The sequence below is a fragment of the Schistocerca cancellata genome, chromosome 4 (assembly GCF_023864275.1).
Source record: "Schistocerca cancellata isolate TAMUIC-IGC-003103 chromosome 4, iqSchCanc2.1, whole genome shotgun sequence".
Classification (NCBI taxonomy): Eukaryota; Metazoa; Arthropoda; class Insecta; order Orthoptera; family Acrididae; genus Schistocerca; species Schistocerca cancellata.
The window spans coordinates 361,212,913-361,234,624 of record NC_064629.1 but is presented as its reverse complement, the minus strand read 5'-3'; the positions used below and the strand labels follow the sequence as shown (position 1 = coordinate 361,234,624).

At 39.9% G+C, this 21,712-nt stretch overlaps 1 protein-coding gene across 1 annotated transcript in view; it reads right to left on the bottom strand.

Moving 5' to 3' along the window:
- Window positions 1-250: 250 nt before the first annotated feature.
- LOC126183857 (microtubule-associated protein 1A-like) overlaps window positions 251-21,712 on the bottom strand; it is a 610,220-nt gene continuing 588,758 nt past the window's right edge. Inside the window, exons 15-16 of the mRNA XM_049926148.1 lie at window positions 15,984-16,103; window positions 251-1,779 (exon numbers count right to left, since the gene is read on the bottom strand). Of these exons, the coding sequence (XP_049782105.1) occupies window positions 1,286-1,779; window positions 15,984-16,103 (614 nt within the window). The 3' untranslated portion in view covers window positions 251-1,285. The remainder of the gene's footprint in view (window positions 1,780-15,983; window positions 16,104-21,712) is intronic.

The window sequence follows — 21,712 nt, the reverse complement described above, 5'->3', positions numbered from 1 at the left end:
GCTTGAAATTTGTGTGTGTGTTTGTGTTTGTTATTGTCTCTATCAATGTACCAACACTTTCGTTTGGTAAGTTACAGATTCTTTGTTTTTAGATATATTTTTTCCACGTGGTATGTTTCCACACACACACACACATATATATATATATATATATATATATATATATACTTTTCTTGGAGTGGAGAGGAAAAGAGGATATAGAAAAGAGAAATCCACTTTGTAACAGAATACACACAAGAATGTTCAATTGTTCATCAAATACACTTTATTTTCAGTCATCAAAATCAACATGAGTGACAAACTGCTTCCTATAGTACACTAAATCACACAAACTCTTGTGATATATGGAAGCAAACAGTGACTTAACCTTTATCAACAGCAAATACAACAATTATTAATTGCAAGCAACAGATATAATATTACATCCAGTCTGTTTCTGAAGTAGCACAACCAATAGATGAAAGCAGTCTGCTATGAATTTGCTCTGAACTAAGAAGCAGACACATAGATAACAAATAAAATGAGTATTTTTGGAATATTCATGTTGAACAATGCATTTCAAATTTTATACTTACAGAACTGTTTTTATTTCTTTTTTTATTTTTTATTTTAAATTACATAAGCAATGAATCTCATTTTTTTCATTTTGTTGAAAAACAGATATTCTTTTGAGTAAATATGTAACATGAAATAAAGAAATTAAAAAAAATGTATTCATTAGAAATTTCAATAGCTGACAGGCTGTTCACCTCAGAATTGCTTTAGAACAATAGATTAAAATTCAGTGCCATATAATTTTTTATATACACTGACAATTTGAAACAGCAAACAGTAAGCTCTTGAGGTACAAATGACATATTTTGCTACTTATTTGTACCACAAAATAAATAAATTGGCCATTTTGACATCTAAATCTGATTTATTACTATAATAATAAATTAGCAAACAAACTGTTGATTTATCTCCCATAAAGTTTAGGACAAGGGCACAGTCTCTTGTAATTATAAATTTCATATATCTTCTGAATGGGATGTTTCAGTGCATTTCCATTTTAATTTGTCATATCAAAGATATATAAATAATAAGTGAATCATAAATAACACATGTTTCTCAATAGTAAGAACAGCTAAAATGGAATAACATCCCAAGCAGGAGAATCAAGGGAATGGTTATCTACTACAGAAGTAAAGCATCGATATACAGTTTTGTTCCATGCATAAGACATGCGTGTGGACGCTGCAGTACATAAGAGCTGGATTACTATACAATGAAATGTGCTATAGTTTTATACCTTTCCTTCCCTGTCAGGTGACTCCTTGCTTTTACCCCAGAATTTGTCAAATCTTGTTCTAGCTTTCTCTAGAACATCAGATGCAAGTGAACGGCCAGAGGACGGGGATACAAGTGGCAAAGGTTTAGTGGGAGATTCTTGTGTCAGTGCTTGACCTTCTAATACATGGTAAGAGCCCTGTGCGCTTCCCAGCTCACTTGGCTGATATGCAATGTCGGATGGTGGACTAGGAGCTTCCAGAACTCGGTAACCAGATGGCCCTCCTGGTTGCTGTGTTCCTATAACTTTACCCTCTTCAGCACCAAATGAAACATCTCCAAGACATTTAAGTGTAGTTCCAGGAACAGGTGTCTCATAGTGAGTCAGTTCTGACCCTGTTGGTACGTTCTCCTCCCCTTCACTTTTTTCTTCAAGCCCATTAACTGTCTGAGAAGGCTGTGGAACTGGTGTGCTTGAAGGTTCAGTCTCTGTTGTGTCAGATCGCCAACCTGCAAAATACGAAACATAATGTGAATGCAACCAAATTAATATTTTTACTATTTTATTGAGACATAGCAGTAAGTTTTACAGCAGTTAAATAAAACTGGAATAGTATGAGTATATTATTATATTAAAAGTGGGTGGTTGGGGGGTATACAGGGTATATCAAAAAGAATCATCCAATTTTAAAAAATCATAACTTTTATGTTATCTGAGATGTGTGCGTGAACAATGTACTGTTGGGAAGAGCAAACTCTTGAGTTTCACGTGGTTCCCACTAGGTAGCAGCAGTGTACTTAAGTTTTAGTAAAAACTGTGTCGGGACAGCAGAAAGCATTTTGTGTTCTACATTTTGCACGGTGTGGGTCAGTAATAAATGATCAACGTGACTTCCATACTAGGTATGGTGTGAATCCTCCAACAGCTCAGATCATTAGATGATGGCATGAACAATTCTGAGAAACAGATTGTTTGTGTAAAGGCAAATTGCTGGGCTGTCTCTGAGTGTCTGACACCGACATTGAAAGCATCCGCCATAGTTTCACAAGGAGTCTGCAGAGATCCGTTCACCGTGCAGCTCAACACGACCCTGATGTCCATCTAGTATGTGTTGGATCTATGTTTACACATCAAACCATACAAAATTCAGTTACTGCAAGCTCTTTTTGAAGGTGACAAATAACAGTGTGTGGAGTTCTGTAATTTAGTACTTGGCAACATGGAGGATGACAGTTTTCTTCCATGGTTAGTGTTTAGTGAAGAGGCAGCATCCTATTTAAATGGAAAGTTGAACCACTGTAATGTGAGTATATGGGGTGCAAAACAACCATGTGAAGTTGTACAGCATGAGAGGGACTCTCCAAAATTTAATGTGTTTTGTGCATTTTCATGGGAAAGGTTGTATGGTCCATTTTTCTTTGCTGAGAACACTGTTACAGGAAGCACATATCTTGATATGCTTGAGAACTTTCTTTTCCCACAGTAGGAGACTGATTCGAACAAATTCTTTTACCAAGAGGATGGGGCACCAATACACTGGCATCTGGAAGCGTGGGAATTTTTAAATCAAACAATTACTGAACGATGGATCGGTTGCACTGAACCAAATGATTCAGCCTTACATTACTGACCTCCAAGGTCACTGGACCTGACTGTATGTCATTATTTCTTGTGAGTGTTTATAAAAGACTCTGTTTATGTGCCTCCATTACCAGCAACAAAGAATGAACTAAGACATCACATAGCAGCAGTTGTGGAAGACATCCTTGCTGCAGTGTGAGAACTCTGTGAATACTGCATTGACATATGCCATGCATCTCAATGGGAGCATAATGAACACCTATGAAAATGTATGTAAAAAAGCTTATTGAGTTTCCCCTTCACCGAGAAACAAAATTCATTGTATATGTTTATTAGTTTCAGAAATATAGATGTGCCAAATTGGGTGATTCTTTTTGATACACCCTGTATAGTACTTCCAATTACTGTTAGATACCTAACAAGAGAAATAATATGTATGGAGATACAGTATGTTACATGTGCTGGCAATGGCTGCAAGCATTTTACAGAATTTAAATACTGATCAATAGGAACAAGTGAAACTGAACAGCAGATTAGTTGCAAAAGCATTTAAAATGATAAAGAGGCTAGGGTTTTGGGGAAATTAAGATCTTTAGTACACGTCAGTGATGACATGAGGAAGGCATTTTATGTATTGTCCATCTACATGTTGTCTTTCTCACCAAAAAAATTCATATGAGACTTTACTGTTGGACACTCATTACAGAACAAAATTATAATTGTTACTGGACATTTACAAATACATCAGTGACAGTGTCTTCAGAGTAGATGAATAACTTAACTGATTCCTTGTTTGCACAACAGCATGTAGAGTGTTTGTGAAAAGAAGAAGTGGGGCAGAGGAGTTTATTCCACCAAAGACCAAAAATAGAGCTCTGCACTTAGAGCCTCTAGAGACCATGCCACTGAGATGCCTTTATTAGCAATGCTTCTGTTGGCATACTATTGGCTTAAATCAGTGGTCATCAAAGCTTTTTGCTCAATATCCAGTATTAACATTAAGGGTTGACACCTTGGGCTGCATGTGTACCAGTATTATTATTAATTGGTAAGCTATGGAAATCGGTATTTTGTAAGCGTCCAGTAGACTAGTTGTGGTAAGGGCGCAATAAGCTGGCAGCTGGCCCCCATGTAGTGATCCTTAAAAATCAGCACCATTCAGACCAATTTGAGTCAAACATTATCTATTTCAGATCGTTGCACCCTCAGCAACCCCAGAGTTGTAGCACAGCTTTGCATAACTAAGTCTTGTGTTGTCCGTGTGAACGGATAGTTAACTGGTTAATAAAAGTAACTGTACTTATGTTTTAAAGCACTATTCAATACAAGACCCTATGACATATGATTTGAATGTCAGTTTTCTTCTACTCATTGCCCCGTATGATAAGATCTTTAATGTAATGTTCCTTGCTGCAAGCAAGTATCACATTTGAAGATGACCATCTCTGTAACATGCATTCACAAATTCATGTTACTTCCATCTCAAAATTCATACCGTAGACTCTGATCACTACAAGATGCTCGCACACGAGAGTTGTTGGTACTGGAAGACAAAACAATAACTTTCCCGCGTTATTAAGCAGGAAAACTACAGCTGTTAATGTTAGTTGGCGTTTTGGGTTCAACTGTTAGTTGTCAGATGCATATTGTTATAAAATACAGCTGAGGATCGCGGGCCACACGAATACTTGATTCGGGCCGTATGCGGCCCGTAGGCCGCAGCTTGACGACCACTGGCTTAAATGAACACGTTGAGACATACAGTGCCACTGCACTTCTGTGGCTCTTAACAGCAGGCTATCACCACCACTGGCAGAACACTGCTTTCATTCATGGCCTTTGCTAAATGCCACTCGGTGGTACTACTGACAAGTCAAGCAGCAGATTAAGCTGCATAGGAACCATCAGCACATGACATACTGATATTGCCGTGTATGAGCATCTTGTAGCATTAGTAGACCTTTAGCAATACTGTTGGCTTGAGATGGAAATCAATGCAGAAGACTTCATCTGTGATACTGAAAAACATCCATCAATATGAAATGTGTAGTGTGAAGAATATTAAAGTCAAGAAATTTAAAGCAATGGAGGCAATCATCATTATGTTTTCTCAGGACTTTGGAGACAAAAGTACATCAGAGAAGAAAACAATTGGCAAGTGTCATAACAAAAATGATCAATAAACTGTACATGTACAACATTTTCACTTTTATTAAATGATTAAATATGGAATATACTTCATTTAAATATGTTCAGTAAGGTAATAATTTTTCAGACTGCCATGGTAAATGTGTTTTGCCTGTTGACATGTCATGTTAACTGAAAGTAGTCAAAGTGTTTTCAGATCTGTATCCATCTTCATCATATTCAAAATTCTCAAAACAGCATGTTTTCACATCATTGGCAAATTCTGGAGACCATTGAAAAATTCTCCACTTGTCATTAAGAATGCCAAAAGTATATTCAGTGTATCTTCTAGCCCTACAGAGATGGTAGTTCAATTTTTAACTGTTAAGAAATTGCTTCTGTATGGATGCAGAAAGAACAATGACATACTAAAACCTTTACCACCAATGATTGGTGGTACACACAGCTGCCAGTTTCAAGGGAATTTAATTATATTCTCAATTAACTTCTTATAAAGCAATGAATTCTTGAATACAGTTGAACCTTTCGCTCTTCCACAGGCACCAGCATCAGCAAACGTGAATCTGTAGTAGTAATCACACATGGCTAGCAGCACTATGGAGAAAAATTTTTGTATTTGTAATAAACAAGTCACTGTCAGCTGGTTTGATGGCACATATGTGTTTACCATCTATAGCTACCACTCATTTGGGGTTTTCTTGTTCATTAGGAGAAGTAAAAGAAAGTTATCTTCCTCATCCAAATCTATGATGGAACAGCAACATGGCAGAATGTGGTAGCGACGTTCTCACAGTGGCACAGTGCAACAACAAAGAGCCACTGCTCAATGGTGTAACACTGTGTGAGAGATCAGTGAGAAGCACAGCTTGGTGATGTTGTTTAAGGCCAGACTTAGTCATATGGCTTGCATCTGGATGTGTACCATCATTTTCACAATAAAAGGGTCTTTCATAAATGTGCAGAGGAACTACACATTGAAAATATTCAGTAATTAGTTTACTTTTGAGGTGTCATGAAACTATCAAGAGATATTATTGTACCAACAGTGATCATATTTAGCCCACCTCCATGGATGAGTGATTAGAGCAGTTGGCTGGAGAGTGGGGATGCAGGTTCAGTTCCCATACAGCCAGAGATTTTTCCTTGGTGGGGGACTGGTACAGGATGCACTCAGCCTTGTGAGGCCAACTGCAGAGCTACTTGACTAATTAGTAGTGGTTCCAAGCTCAAGAAATCAACAGTGACCAGGAGAGTCGTGTGCAGATCACATACCACTCCGTACTGCATCCGATAACACCACTGGCAGAGGATGACACAGCAGTTGGTCAGGCCCAATTGGCCTGCCTAGAGCCAGAATGCAGAACTTTACCTTTAGCGATCGTATTTGGTGTAGGGTGAATATTTCCTGTTGAGCATGTTAACATCAAGATCATCATACTCACATTTGACTGCTATGATTTAGTGGATCCATACCCAATATAAATAAACAAGGTCATACAAAGATTCAGTGTTTCATATAATACACTACATCAGTCAGTAATGACTCAAATTTCCATCTACTGCACACGCAAAATTTATGAAAAGTGTTACAGGTTGGTGGTTAGTAACTTAGAATCATGAAAAAGAACTGGAACACTTATGTTCTTAATAGTGAGTATATAAATATAACTTCCTGCAACTTATGAAAAGCCCAGGATAACTATCAGTATTCAACCTTATCTTCAGTTATTTATTACTCCCTTTTTCATACTTAGAACATGCAAGGAAGGCACACTGTTCTGCTCTTCATTTCTTGTCTTTCCTTATGTCAGCAGTGCAATGTGTTGGAACATTTATTAACAATAAAAGCAAATCAACATAACTCTTGTTCCTGTATTTGTTTAATCCTTTAAGCTCAAGACCCATCTTGTGATGGACTATTGAAATTGTGCGCTCACTGGTAGCAGTTGTTCATAAATAGACAGTGTAGTATGTAACCTCCCTCTCTCTATATTTTCTGATTCTTAATTGCAGTGATCAGTGATAGGTAAGGCACGGTTAACAGAGAGAACACACTTTTCATGGAACCCGTCAGTGTTGCTAAATGGAAACATATCTCTGTTCTTTATGAAATTTAAAGGTTCGCTTCTTCAGTGTAAGTGACATGGTTGCTCTGAAAGGAGAACAGTTCATACCATTACTTAGATTATTGAGTTCATAAATAGCACAATTCCTAACAATGGCCTGACCCAACCATGCTCGTAATAACCATCAAATCCCGTTCCATTTGCAAGCTAAAGGTAGCAATTGCTGTATAGCTTTTCCAAATTAAAATTATCATGTTTTAGAAGTTCATAGTCATATTAATAATTGTTCAAGGAAGAATATAGCTTGCCAACAGACACTACTGGCTAAAAATCATGATACTGATTTGTCCACTTGTTTTTTTTGTATAATTATATGCACTTTTCATGAAAAAACTGATTAATCACTCAACTTTGCTTTACTATTTGACAGAAAACTTCCAAACTCATATTTTATCAATATCTACAAAGGGTCAATATTTTTTGTTTGACTTGACTTCATGCTACTATTCCATGCAACCTGAATAATAAATTTTCTCACCTTACGTAAAGTACCCCTTACAAGTGTGAGCTCTTTCACTTTCTGCTGCTTGTCTGTGCTGGATGATCATTCTGTGGATTATATGCAGATTTTTAACTGAACATTTTGTAATTTGTATGAAACTCAGTATGTTGCAGGCAGTGGAGTCACTGCAAATGCACATCTGCAACTGTTCATAAGGCCAAAGGGACCTCATATATCCAAGCTGCTGGAGTTGTTGGAAGTACTTATTAAAACTGATTGCAAGGATCTGTCTGATCTTTGTTTGTCAGACAAAGATTCTGACTCCAAAGAAAGAACTGCATCTCCTCAAGCCTCAACCACAACAGGTATTATACATGGAACTGCATGTTGTGTTATTTCCAAATAATATTCAGACTTGTATGAAAGTAACAGTGAATGTGACTTCTCTACAAAAACAGAGAAGAGTACACATAACGTGTATTGGTCACAAAACAACAAAACAAATACCACCCACTAGTGCATCCTTTAAATGTGGAGAATGCAGGGATTATTTGTTATCTGGATGCCTGATGTTCAATCTTTCAATATTTTCAATTATTTGCATCACTGTCAGTTTTAGAGTTTATTGTGGAAGGAAGTAGTAATTTTTTATACACCCATTTTGGAAGAATTGCTCTCAAGAAACTGATTTTATTTGATTGTAAGTGTTCTGTATTTTGCTGACTTCTTGGATAGTGCTGGAGACAGACTTCTCAAAGTAAGAAAGGTTGCTGATTAAATATGTCAGACCATTAGGAATGTATTTCTCCATTCTGTGTAGCCAAAAGTTTACTTCTGTTCAATGGGAAACTATTCTTTAAGCACTACATTACTTCTAAGAAAAGATGATCTGAAATAAAGTTATCCATGTTCTGTGACTGCAAGACTGGTTACATACTGGATTTCTTTGTTTATACAGGGGCTGAAAGTGACATCAAAGAATATAGCCTGGGGAAACCAAGGGCTATAGTGGTCACTCGATAGCACATCTATTTATGTGAACAGATGGTATGTGATTGCATTACAGAGCTACAAATACATGTGGAAAAATCCCCAAAAACACACATTACATGCCTTAAATGAAAACATTGCTGAAAAAAGAACAAACTCTGTTAAGGTCATCTGATATTTTATTAGCTGTCAAGTGGTGTGATAAAGACAAGTTTGGATCTCACAAGTTGCAGCATTGGCAAAGAAAACTGACCATAAAACTAGAAAGAAGGTCCAGAAACAGGAGTGCGCACTGGACTACAATGAGTCAATGGCAGCAATGGACACATTGGATATGGCTCTAAGCTCAATAAAATCTATCCAAAAAACCATAGAATGTTGTAAGAAGTTCACCAGAATTTGTTTCCACTGTGCAGTGAAGTGCACACTGATTTGAAACATCTTGGCAGATCACAACTGTGGCAGACCAGGACCCAAACCTGGTACCTTTGCCTTTTGCAGGCAACTGCTCTATCAACTGAGTTATCTAAGCACAAATCATGACCCAGCCTCACAGCTTTATGTCCACCAATACCTCTTCTTCTACTTTCCAATCCTCACAGAAGTTCTCTTGCATGCTTTGCTGTAAAAAAGTTGTTTTTTTCATGTTTTGGACATGCGTGTCTTAAATGTACACAAAATACAAACACTTAAAATCATAACGAAAGGTTGAATGGATAAATACCACCATAGTCGTATATGAGAAATATTGGAGGTGTATGGCAAAGAAAAGAGGAACAGTGTTAGCAGATGTACCAACCCTTTGGTTAATCTTGTAATCTTATCGAACCTATATAGAGATCATACCATACTCAAGGATCAGTCAAATAAGTATTTTGTAAGTCTCTTCTTTTGTGGATGAATTATATTTTCTTAAGATTCTCCCACTGCATTTCAGCCTAGCATCAGCTAGGTGCATGTTAGCAGGTATTCCATTTTAGGTCACTGTGTATGATTACTTGTAAGTATTTTGTAATAGTCGCTGTTTTCTGTGATTTTACATCAATAGTGGCTGGCTCTGGTACCAGTTTTAATCTGCTGACTGTCCCATTCTATAACTGTCAATTTCATGATCAGGAAACTTACTCATGATATTGTCCAAGTTCTCTCTGAATCACTCTGCCACTATAGCTGCTGATTCATATAGTGCATAAAACCATCTGATGACCATGTTTGTTCCACCTTTGATGCTTAACTTCACTCAGATTATTTCACATTCATAATCCATAGTAACCCCACTACATATTGTTGAATTCTTTTTGGCAATAAATGTGCTGCCACCATTATGTCAAACATATCCTTCAGATATATGTTCGATCTGAATTTATGATTTCACTGCTATTCATTTAGATTTTCAGCTTACTTTCTGTTCTTAGTGTGTATTATTATCTTTAATAAACAATACAAATTCTGGAACCTTACTCTTTGTGCTCTTTCAGTCTCCCATTACCACCTTAACATTTTTGCTTTCTGATCTGCAAGGATGAATGTTCACCTCTGAGAATAATATCACTGATCCATCTTCAATTTCAGCAGGAAATTCATCATTGACCATGAGGAGGAATTCTTCTAACTTAAAAAAGCCTCCATGTGCACACTACATGTTCTCTGCTATCCAAGTAGTTTCTTTCTTCATGTGGTCCATGCCTGACCTATTCAGGGGAGCCCTATAATTTCCACCCTAAAGTGGAGATCAAGAAATTTGCATCCAAGATCATCACAGAATAATTTGAGCCTCTGATTCAGAGCTTCCTTTTGCCTCCAAACCAGAGTAGTGAGAGCCCTGTAATCTGTGCTAACATGATCTATGATTTTCAACCAGTTGCAGCCAATGTGTTCCATAACGGATGGCGCACCCTCCTCCATGTCTCGGATGAGACCTCATGACAGATGTACCAAGTGCATATGGGCCTTCATTCCTGGACTGCTTGCTATTTCCCTAAGGGGTTCCATTACCTGCTTAATGATGGAGCTCACTGAACTGGTGCAGCTTGCATGTTATGGTTGATTCTTATTTTGATATCTTTGGTGGTGTCCTATCTTCACCATCTTGCTTATTTGGCCAGCTTTGGTTTTGAAATTGATGATGGAAGTAGTGAACAGGGAGTGCTTGGATGGGAGCAGTGAGTGTGTTTGTGGCAGTGAGCGTGTAAAGAGTGTACAAAGCTGACAGCCGTTGAGTGCCGCACGTGGAAGTTTGCTAGCTTTCTGGACCAAGCTGCGGCTGTGTGGTATTAGTTGGCTCCCTTATACTGGAGAACACACAGTTCTGCATGACTCAGTGGGGACTGCTAACTCAACCCAAAGTGGCCTTCTGTCGTTATCAGCCGTGGACATGGAGCTGTAACACAGAATACTGACTGAGTGTTTCTGGCCACAACAGCTTACTGGCATTGTATTACTGCTCATGGCTGTCTTTGGCAGTTCTGACTGTTTGAAATCAATTAGCAATTAAGATCACTAGTTATCTGTTTTGCATCAGGTTTGTTGCTTTGGTGATTGGTACTGGCTCAACCTCTCAGTGTTAATGGTAGGTCACTTTCGTAAAGTTTGATTTCTAAGCTGTTATTGGTTATCAAACTGTAGTCTTACTTAAGGGGAATATTTTAAATTATAGGCTAGCCTATTTTTAATTGAGTTGTGATCAGAAATTTGTTTTAATCACTGAGCTGTATGGTTGTTTTTCCTTAAGCTTTGATTGATACTGCATATGGTTTAGACAGAGGTTTCCAATGTTTTGCTAAGTTACCCAACCCATTTTTATGTGTGCTTTGTGATGTATTGTCACTCACCATTGATTCTGTGGAGTGTCTTGTAAAATTCCTGTGATTTTCAGTTGATTTGGAGAAACAAGTTAGGATCTTTAAAGTTCCTTGACAGGTAGAGTTACAACTCATTTACCCACTATGTAAAGCTTCGCTCATTGAGTTTGTCAGTGACACCTTGGTGCAGGAATGAGATACAGGTAAACTGAGGTACACCATCCTACAGAGAAGATTATTTATCCCCATGGGCTCCTCAGCAGGAAAGGGAGCCTCTTTCATGCTACATTTGGGAAGTGCATGTGGCAGCACAAGCCCTTGAAGCAGCTTTATCCAAAGCTGAGATAGTGTCTATCATTGTTCAGGGGATAAATCCAGAAGATCGATCATATAATTTTGTTCATGGGTAGACCCTCCACATTTCAAGAATTAGAATTGTAACTTGCATAAGGCAATGCAAGGTGCTGGTGTAGTCGTGATGTTAAGCAAACAGAATGTGGGATTAATTCAGAATCTGGTGCCAGTATTGCTAATCAATCAAGCAGATGTTTTTGTTGTAGGTGGACACTGGACACTTTGCCTGGCAGTGCAATTGCCAGCCTAGCACAGAGCCAAACAGTTGATGCTGAAGTAGGACCAGGCAGAATGGCCGAAATAAGATACCACATGCTTGCTATCATCTCAGTGTGGGTAGTGCGCTGCCTGCCTGCACCAATATTAATCATGAACCAATATGTGGGTTAGTGGATTTGGGAAGCTCTGCATCACTAGTCAGTTATGAATGGTATACTAGACATGAGCATATTTGTAAGTCTGGGCAGTTGCACCCAACCTTTGTAAGGCATCACACTGCCAATGGTCAGCAACTGGTTACCATCAGAGCCTTGGGAGTCAATTGCAGTATTGGGAAATTTTCTTGGCCACTTTAGGTCATCATGATTAAGAATTTGAGTCTTGAATTAATTTTGGGCTGTTACTTTATGGATAAAACTGGATTAGTATTGGATTATGGGCAAAGGTCATTTTATTTCAGTTCATGCCTACAACAAAGTTGGTCTTTTGCCATGATAAGTGTGTCCGTGAGGTATGTTTGGTGGCTGATAGTTATGGGGAGTTTAATTTGCAGCATCTGTTGGAGGTGGAGGCATAACAGCTGTGGTGGGTATTAAAACAATTTCCTCACATGCCGACTAATAAACTTGGGATGACTTATAAGGTGGAATATGGTATTCAACTTAACAATGATATTCCTGTTAGACAGTCACCATATTATGCCGAGATTGACAAAATGTTGGGCAAGGGAGTTATCCGGCTGTCTGTCTTGCCCTAAGTATCTCCAATAGTTTTAGTTAAGAAATGTAATGTATCAGGCATCAGACCTATGGTGGATTACCATTTGTTAAATAAGAAGGTGGTGTTAGAATCTGTTCCTTTGCCAGACCTCTACCACTGTTTTACTTGATTTGCTGGTATGAGGTACTTCATGGTCTTGGACCTCAACCAAGCCTACTATTAGATTCCCCTGGTGAAGGCTTCTAAGCCTGTTACAGCCTTTGCTATGGACTGGAGTTTGTATGAATTCAGCTGACTCCATTTCAGTTTATCCATGTAAGCTGCAGTTCTTTCGTCTGTTGGATTCCATATAGTTACAGTTCACATACAATTATTTAGATGATGTCATCATATACAGCAAAACCTTCTCTGAACTCCTGGAGCATCTGTGCCAGGTTTTGGCAAGGTTGGGGAGGCAAGTTTAACCATGAATCCATCCAAGGTCGACTTGGCCCATCCAGAAATCTCATTTATAGGGCACTTAATATCAGTAGATGGGGCAGGAATAGATCATTCCCACATGCAAACCATTTTGAAATTCTGTTCTCCAAAGAGTAAGACAGGGATAATCCAATTTTTGGGAATGATTAATTTTTATAGCAAATATATCCCCAAATTTGCTGAATTAGCAGCCACTCTGAACACACTACGTAGGAAAAATGAGGAATTTACATGAACTGATGCCCAGCAGGCGGCCTTTGATACCCGAAGTATGCATTGAGCAATGCTCTGGTTTTAGCATTCCCGAATTTTGACTTGCCCTTCATCCTTCAAACTGACGCATCGAACTCTGGTGTTGCAGCCATGTTGCTGCAAGGGCAGGATGGTCAGTGACATCCTGTGGCTTATGCATCACATGCCCTTACTAGTGCTGAGACCAAATATTCCACCTATGAGCTGGAGGTGCTTGTGGTGCTATTTGGTACTGAAAAATTTCGATTCTACCTTGACGATCATTCCTTTGTGTCGGAGACGGACAACCAAGCCCTGTTGTGGGCGCTGGCACGTCCTTACAAGACTGGTCAGATCATGAGGTGGACCATTAGGATATTAGTGTTTAAGTTTGAAGTCAGACATATCACGGGTTCTGACAATATGGTCACTGATGTCCTTAGCAGAATGTTTGAATCTGATGCTGAGAAGAGCCCTAGAGAACAGGTGGCCCAGCAAGAGGCCTTGATGGCTGTGGTTTTGTGTGAAATGCCTGATCTCTTTGGGGATCAGGGGCTACATCAGGATTCAGACTCTGCTTTAGGAAAGATTGAGCAATGAATCCAATCCAGAGAAGATGCACCTGGGTACCTTGTTAGGAAAGGCATTACATGCGCAAAAACCCAAGGAGGTGGGATTTGGAAAATCTGTCTTAAAAGGGAGCTAATTCCTGCCATCTTTAAATATTACCATCATTCAATGTTGGAGGGGGGGGGGGGGAACCTGGGCCTTTACAAGATGCTTCATAAGATCAGGGACCACATCATCTGGACTTTCCTGCATAAAGATGTTAAGCAATTAGTTACACAGTATCAGGAATGCAAAAGGTGCAAACGCAGTTTGGGGCATAAGTGCAGCCTTCTTAACTCCAGATGGGTGGAATTTTCCATGCAGCAACTATTTGTTGACTATGTGGGCTCTCTCTCCACACAAAGTGTGCTTATTTTCATCACTGTTGATGCGTTTACTAGGTTCACGTTGTTGAGGCCCATTGACAGTGTAACGACAGGAGCTAGTGCGAACCTCCTAAGTAAAATCATTTCATGGTTTGGTCCTCCTGTTACCTAGGTGAGCAATAATGTCCTGGCTTTTGTTTCCCAGGAATTTTGCAGGTTTTGTTTTAAAAATGGCTTTAAGCATGTGACTATAACACTTTATTACCCACAGCCTGGCAAAATGGGACCAGTTTTTGTCACAGCTGAACTTTGCATTTACATGGCAAGACATGAGCCCCACTAAGCTACCTCGGTTTCATTGATGTTTGCACATCCAGTTAACTCCCTACTCACAAACATGTGGGGGGAGGGGGGGTACCGATTTGTTGCCCGAGGTGTTTAGTCCAGATATTATTCAGGAGAACTTGTGACAGGCTAAAGCTAATACTTTTAGGGCTCATTGTACAGATACGACAGGTTACCCTGCACAACTGCTAATGCACCAGCAATTTTCTAATGTTTTTGAAGCAGATGATTCAAAACTATCTGAGTGTAGTCACGTATCTGGACTATATGTTAATAAATGGCATTACAAGAGAGTGACAGCTGGCAAACTTACATCTACTATTCCAAGCACAGAAACAAAACTCACTGAAGTACAACCTAAAATCATGTGAATTCTGTCAAGAACAAATGGAGTGCTTAGGCCACATATTTAATTATAAAAGACTTCAACTAACTCAGCAACATGTGGAAGGCACTGAAAGAAACCAAAGTGCCTCTGAACTTTAAGACTTTGAGTCATTTCTTGACAATGAAATGAAATGATCGTATGGCATTTATTGGCCAGGATATCCCCTTCAGGGTTTGGCTGCCGTATTGCAAGTCTTTTTAGTTGATGCCACTTCAGTGACTTGCATGTCAATGATGATGAAAATGATAAAGGACACACAACACCCAGTCTCCTGCTGGGAATCGAACCTGGGCCCCCTTGCATGGTAGGCGGTAATGCTACCACTGTGCTACGGAGGCAGACATTTCTTGACAAAATAAACTATTACGAAAATTTATACAAAATGTGACCCAGGTCACCAAACCTCTTCAAAATCTTTGCAAAATATGAATGGTGACAGCTGTATCAGGACACTTTCCACAAGTTTAAATATCATCTAAAGTTTTCTCCTTGTCTGCTGAAATATGTAACATAAAAAAGCCTTAGCCTAGCCACCAACGTGTATCAGTGTTGCATCAAGGTAATTCCTTTTCACAAATGTGATGAAGGGCATGAAAAATCCATTGCATATACGTTTAAAATGCTCTCTTCAGCCTAGACCAAACACTCACAATTCATAGTTTCTTATGGCACAAAATTTCACCTCATAATAGACCATAAACCATTAATTTCCTTGTTTGGTCGTAAGAACTGCCTTCCAGGAAAAATAAAATGTGCAGTGCCCACTACACTGGACCCTTTTCCACAGCAATTAAAAATATTCAATTTAGTATCAGCTGGCTCTCAGAAAACAGATTTTCTGTACACACACACACACACACACACACACACACACACACACACAAACTTTTGATAATACTGACTACTATATTTATATACATTTATTTCATTCTGAATAATATGTATGTCATTACCGCCTGAGAGAGGTTGTTCTTGTTCAGCTAGTTCTGGTGGTGCAGACTGTGGTGCTGGAGGAGGGACAGCTGGTGGAGTCCATGCTTTTACCTCACTGTGTGGCCTGCTTATTAGTTCACCTGAAAAATAGTTTTAAGTGCAATGTATAAAACAGAACTTTCAAAAACACATCTAAAATAATTTGCACATGCTGTTTCTGAATGCAAGCAGATTTTTCATATCTCTTTTGAAGAAGCTTGCCATTATTGTGCCACTAGCTTGAAATATGTATTACTGTAACTAACTGCAAACACAATAAAATCTAACACTAAAGAATAATCAACTTTCAGCAGTTTATTTCCTTTGGTGCCGATTTGAATCATGATGAAGTCCTAACATCTGATGTGTTGTTCATGATAGTGTTTCATAGTAATACAGATTGTAAGCTATCCTACTCACTGTGTGTGTGTGTGTGTGTGTGTGAGCGCGCGCGCGCCAGAGAAAACTGAAGTGTGAATTCTTAATACTAAAATTCTGTATGAGTACCGCTTCGCTTCAAACAGAAAATGTATTATGAATTTTCACTAACTTCATGATGTTATATTCACTCTGAGTGATCAAATTTTTCTGGATATCAAAATGCAATTAAATCTGCCCCTCAAAAAAAATTGAAAATTTAACAACATTGTGTCATATACAGTTTTATCTAATGTCACATTAATGAGCTTAGTCTTTCTTGCAACTGCAACATAACTGTCTATGTACTGCTGTCCAGCAGCTAGCAACAGGCATGATGATTCTGCGAAACAACTTTTGTATCTAAAGATACATACTGGCATGCATTATGAAGCACAATGAAAACTCTGTAAAATCCAGAATGCGTAGCTGTTGGTGCCATATACAAGAAATAAGTAACTGGTCACTACATGTCTTTATAATGTACATATTCAATAATTTTCATTAGTTTGGTCAGTTTCCCTGACCATTAAAGTTACTTAAATGCATGCAAGTATCAACATCAACTAATAATGTAAGAGCCTTCTGCTCTGAATTATTGTTTTTATTTCATTGTGAATATATTTGGTGGCAACTTTGTATCTTGAGTCAGTATTTATGGTCATGTGGAGTAAACTGTAGATCATTAATCATAGCTGAAAATAAGAACTCTTTGTTGTCTGACCACTTTCTTAATAAAGAGAAAAATAATTCTACTATACATCAACAAGATAAAAGAAAAGACCTGTGACAGTCACAGTAAATGTCACTGAATGCAGTTGTTGTTTGGAGACGAGCCATCCAATGTATAGGCCTTTCAGTGAGCTGCAAATGAATAGATTTATAACAACAAAAACAATAAATTATTGATAAAATTATTTAATTCGATAGATGAAGAAGCTACTCACCAAGAGGTGGCAGAACACACACATAAAAGACTGTTGTGACTGGCAAGCTTTTGGAGCCAGTGGCTCCTTCTTCAGGCAGAAGGGTTGAAGGGGAAGGAAGAAGGGTGAAGAAAAAGGACTGGAGAGGTCTAGGAAAAGGGGTAGATTTTGGGAAAGTCAGCCAGAACCGCTGGTCAGGGGAGACTTACCGTACAGGATAAGAATGAAAGACTGATTGTTGGGGACTGCATCGGATGAGATATCTGTGGTTCTGGGTGACTTTCCCAAAATCTACCCTTTTTCCTAGACCTCTCCAGTCCTTTTCCTTCACCTTTCTTCTTTCCCCTTTAACAATTTTGGCTGAAGAAGGAGCCACTGGATCCGAAAGCTTGCCAGTCACAACAGTCTTTTATGTTTGTGTTCTGCCGCTGCTTGGTGAGTAGATTTTTCTATCTATCTAATTAAATAAATGTATCTAAAAACAAAGATGATGTAACTTACCAAACGAAAGCATTGGTATGTTGATAGAGACACTAACAAACACAAACACGCACACAAAATTCAAGCTTTCGCAACCGACAGGGAAGGAGAGGGAAAGACAAAAGGATGTGGGTTTTAAGGGAGAGGGTAAGGAGTCATTCCAATCCCGGGAGCGCAAAGACTTACCTTAGGGGGAAAAAGAGAGAGGTATACACTCGCGCGCACACACACACATATCCATCCGCACATATACAGATATGTCTGCTTGCGTCTGCACACATGTGGATGGATACGTGTGCGCGTGTGCGAGCGCACACCTGCCCCTCCCCCCCCCCCCCCCCCCCCCAGGCAAGCCCCTCCCAGAACCGGAACGACTCCCCACCCTCCTCCCTCACTCACAGTGAAGAAGAACTCCAGAATTTCCTCTCCAACCTCAACTCCTTTGGTTCCATCAGATTCACCTGGTCCTACTCCAAATCCTATGCCACTTTCCTTGACGTTGACCTCCACCTGTCCAATGGCCAGCTTCACACATCCGTCCACATCAAACCCAAGCAACAGTACCTCCATTATGACAGCTGCCACCCGTTCCATATCAAACGGTCCCTTCCCTACAGCCTAGGTCTTCATAGCAAATGAGTCTGCTCCAGCCCTGAATCCCTGAACCATTACACCAACAACCTGAAAACAGCTTTCGCATCCCACAACTACCCTCCCGACTTGGTACAGAAGCAAATAACCAGAGCCACTTCCTCATCCCTTCAAACCCAGAACCTCCCACAGAAGAAACCCAAAAGTGCCCCACTTGTAACAGGATACTTTCTGGGACTGGATCAGACTCTGAATGTGGCTCTCCAGCAGGGATACAACTTCCTCAAATCCTGCCCTGAAATGAGATCCATCCTTCATGAAATCCTCCCCACTCCACCAAGAGTATCTTTCCGCCTTCCACCTAACCTTCGTAACCTCTTAGTTCATCCCTATGAAATCCCCAAACCACCTTCCCTACCCTCTGGCTCCTACCCTTGTAACCGCCCCCAGTGTGAAACCTGTCCCATGCATCCTCCCACCACCATCTACTCCAGTCCTGTAACCTGGAAGGTGAACACGATCAGAGGCAGAGCTACGTGTGAAAGCAGCCACGTGATTTACCAACTGACCTGCCTACACTGTGAAGCTTTCTATGTGGGAATAACCAGCAACAAACTGTCCATTCGCATGAACGGACACAGGCAGACAGTGTTTGTTGGTAATGAGGATCACCCTGTGGCTAAACATGCCTTGGTGCGCAACCAGCACATCTTGGCACAGTGTTACACCGTCCGGGTTATCTGGATACTTCCCACTAACACCAACCTATCAGAACTCCAGAGATGGGAACTTGCCCTTCAATATATCCTCTCTTCCCGTAACCCACCAGGCCTCAACCTCCGCTAATTTAAAGTAGCCGCCGCTCATACCTCACCTGTCATTCAACAACATCTTTGCCTCTGTACTTCTGCCTTGACTGACATCTCTGCCCAAACTCTTTGACTTTACATATGTCTGCTTGTGTCTGTGTGTGTGCGGTGGATGTGTGTGTGTGTGTGTGTGTGTGTGTGTGTGTGTGTGTGTGTGTGTGTGTGCGCGCGAATGTGTGCCTTTCCCTTTTTCCCCCTGGGGTGGGTCTCTCCACTCCTGGGATTGGGGTGGCTCCTTGCCCTCTCCCTTGGAGCCTGCATCCTTTCATCTTTCCCTCTCCTCCCCCTCTTTCCTGGTGAGGCGGCCGTGGGTTGTGGGAGCTTGAACTTTGTGTGTGTGTTTGTGTTTGTTGGTGTCTCTATCGGTGTGCCAGCACTTTCGTTTGGTGGGTTGCATCATCTTTGTTTTTGGATGTATTTTTCCCATGTGGAATGTTTCCCTCTGTTGTATATATATATATATATATATATATATATATATAATGGAGGGAAGCATTCCACGTGGGAGGGGTGTATCTGAGAACAAGGATGATGTGGCTTGCCGGGCGGGGGCATTGGTGTGTTGATGGAAACACTGACAAGCGCAGGCACGCACGTGGGGTTCAAGCTTTCACAGCCCACTGTTGCTTTGTCGGGGGGGGGGGGGGGGGGATGTGGGTTTTTGGGGGGGGAGGGTGGTGAGTCATTCCGGTCCCGGGAGCGGAGGGGCTTGCCTTGGGGGGGGGGAGTGGGGGGGGGGGACAGGTGTGCGCTCGCACACGCGCACACGTATCCGTCTGCACGTGTGCAGACGCAAGCAGACATATCTGTATATGTGCAGATGGATATGTGTGTGTGTGCGAGTGTATACCTGTCCCTTTTTCCCCCTAAGGTAAGTCTTTCCGCTCCTGGGATTGTAATGACTCCTTACCCTCTCCCTTAAAACCTACATCCTTTCATCTTTCCCTCTCCTTCCCTCTTTCCTGATGAAGCAACCGTGGGTTGCGAAAGCTTGAATTTTGTGTGTGTGTTTGTGTTTGTTAGTGTCTCTATCAACATACCAACGCTTTCATTTGGTAAGTTACATCATCTTTGTTTTTAGATATATTTTTCCCACGTGAAATGTTTCCCTCTATTATATTCATATAATTAAATAAATGAATAGATTTATACTAGTGATTTGCTAAAATCTCATACAGTATGAGCTGGAAAATTTAAATTCAGTCTCCCAATGATATCAAAATCAAGAAAAACAAAGCACAAAGTCAGCTGGATATGGAACGGTAAAATAATCACTTATGGTAATAAACATGCATAGGTTTTCACAGCTTGAGTCACTTTCCATAAAATTCTTCAGGAGTGCTGACCACATCATCCTGTAAAATGATTCAGTGTTTCTGCAATCATATATGCGGCCTTCATCAGAATGGACAACAATGCGTAAAAATCTTATGGACGCTACAACCTTTGTGAAGGAACCCCAGAAACATAAATTTGGACGATTGAATAGGGTTCTTAACCATATCCCATCCCACTATGATTCCCATATTTCAAAACAGTACTGCCATGCTTAATTTAATCTAAAAAAAAAAAACTGGTTAGGCTCATTAAAATCCAGGTATGGTGGTGCACCATCTTATAAAACCAATGTTTTGGTCATGTTGTAGTGGAATTTCTTAAAGTACAGGCTAAATTTAGTTGGGAGGAGGGGGTGGGGTGCTTCAGTATGTTTGATTTCTAAAGGTATGAATTTCTTTGGTAGCAGTCTTTTTGAATTGTTTTGAGAAAGCAGTGTATAAGAGAGTAGGGGCACAACTGAGAATGCACAATTCGCAGTCAGACTCACACCTTGGCTCCAGGATAGGAGTCTCCAGAGAAACTGCAATTTACCCTTTTATGTGTGAGTCACTATTGAGGGTAACCAAAGGTTGGGGATATTGGGTATTAGCTATGAGTTAACAAAAGCATTTGACTGGCTGGCCTATGCAATGCTTTTGCATAAGTTTGAAGATTTGAGACTGGGTAAAAAGCTCAAAAGTTGTTCCATTCATATCTGGAAGTAGGAAGCAGAAGGTTGTCCTCCAGTGTCAACAAGAAGAAGTCTGAATCTGACTGGAGTCACGTAAAGTGCACATGGGGGAGATTGTTTTTCTCATTTTATATGTCAGTGATCTAACACCAAACATTCAATCATTTTTATTTTAGTGTGAAACAGTGTAATATAATTTAAATGATAAAGCTATTAGGATAGTTAGTTACATCAGCATATGGCTTTCAGAAAATAGATTAACACTTAACTACAATAAAATGCATTGTGCAGGGTGGTTATAATTAAAATTTCACTACTTGAGGCAGTGTAGACAAAAACTATTCACCATATGGGTACCCAACTTTGTAGGACTGTGTGCTGCAGGGTATGCATCGTTACCAGTGTGACTTGCCTGTTTT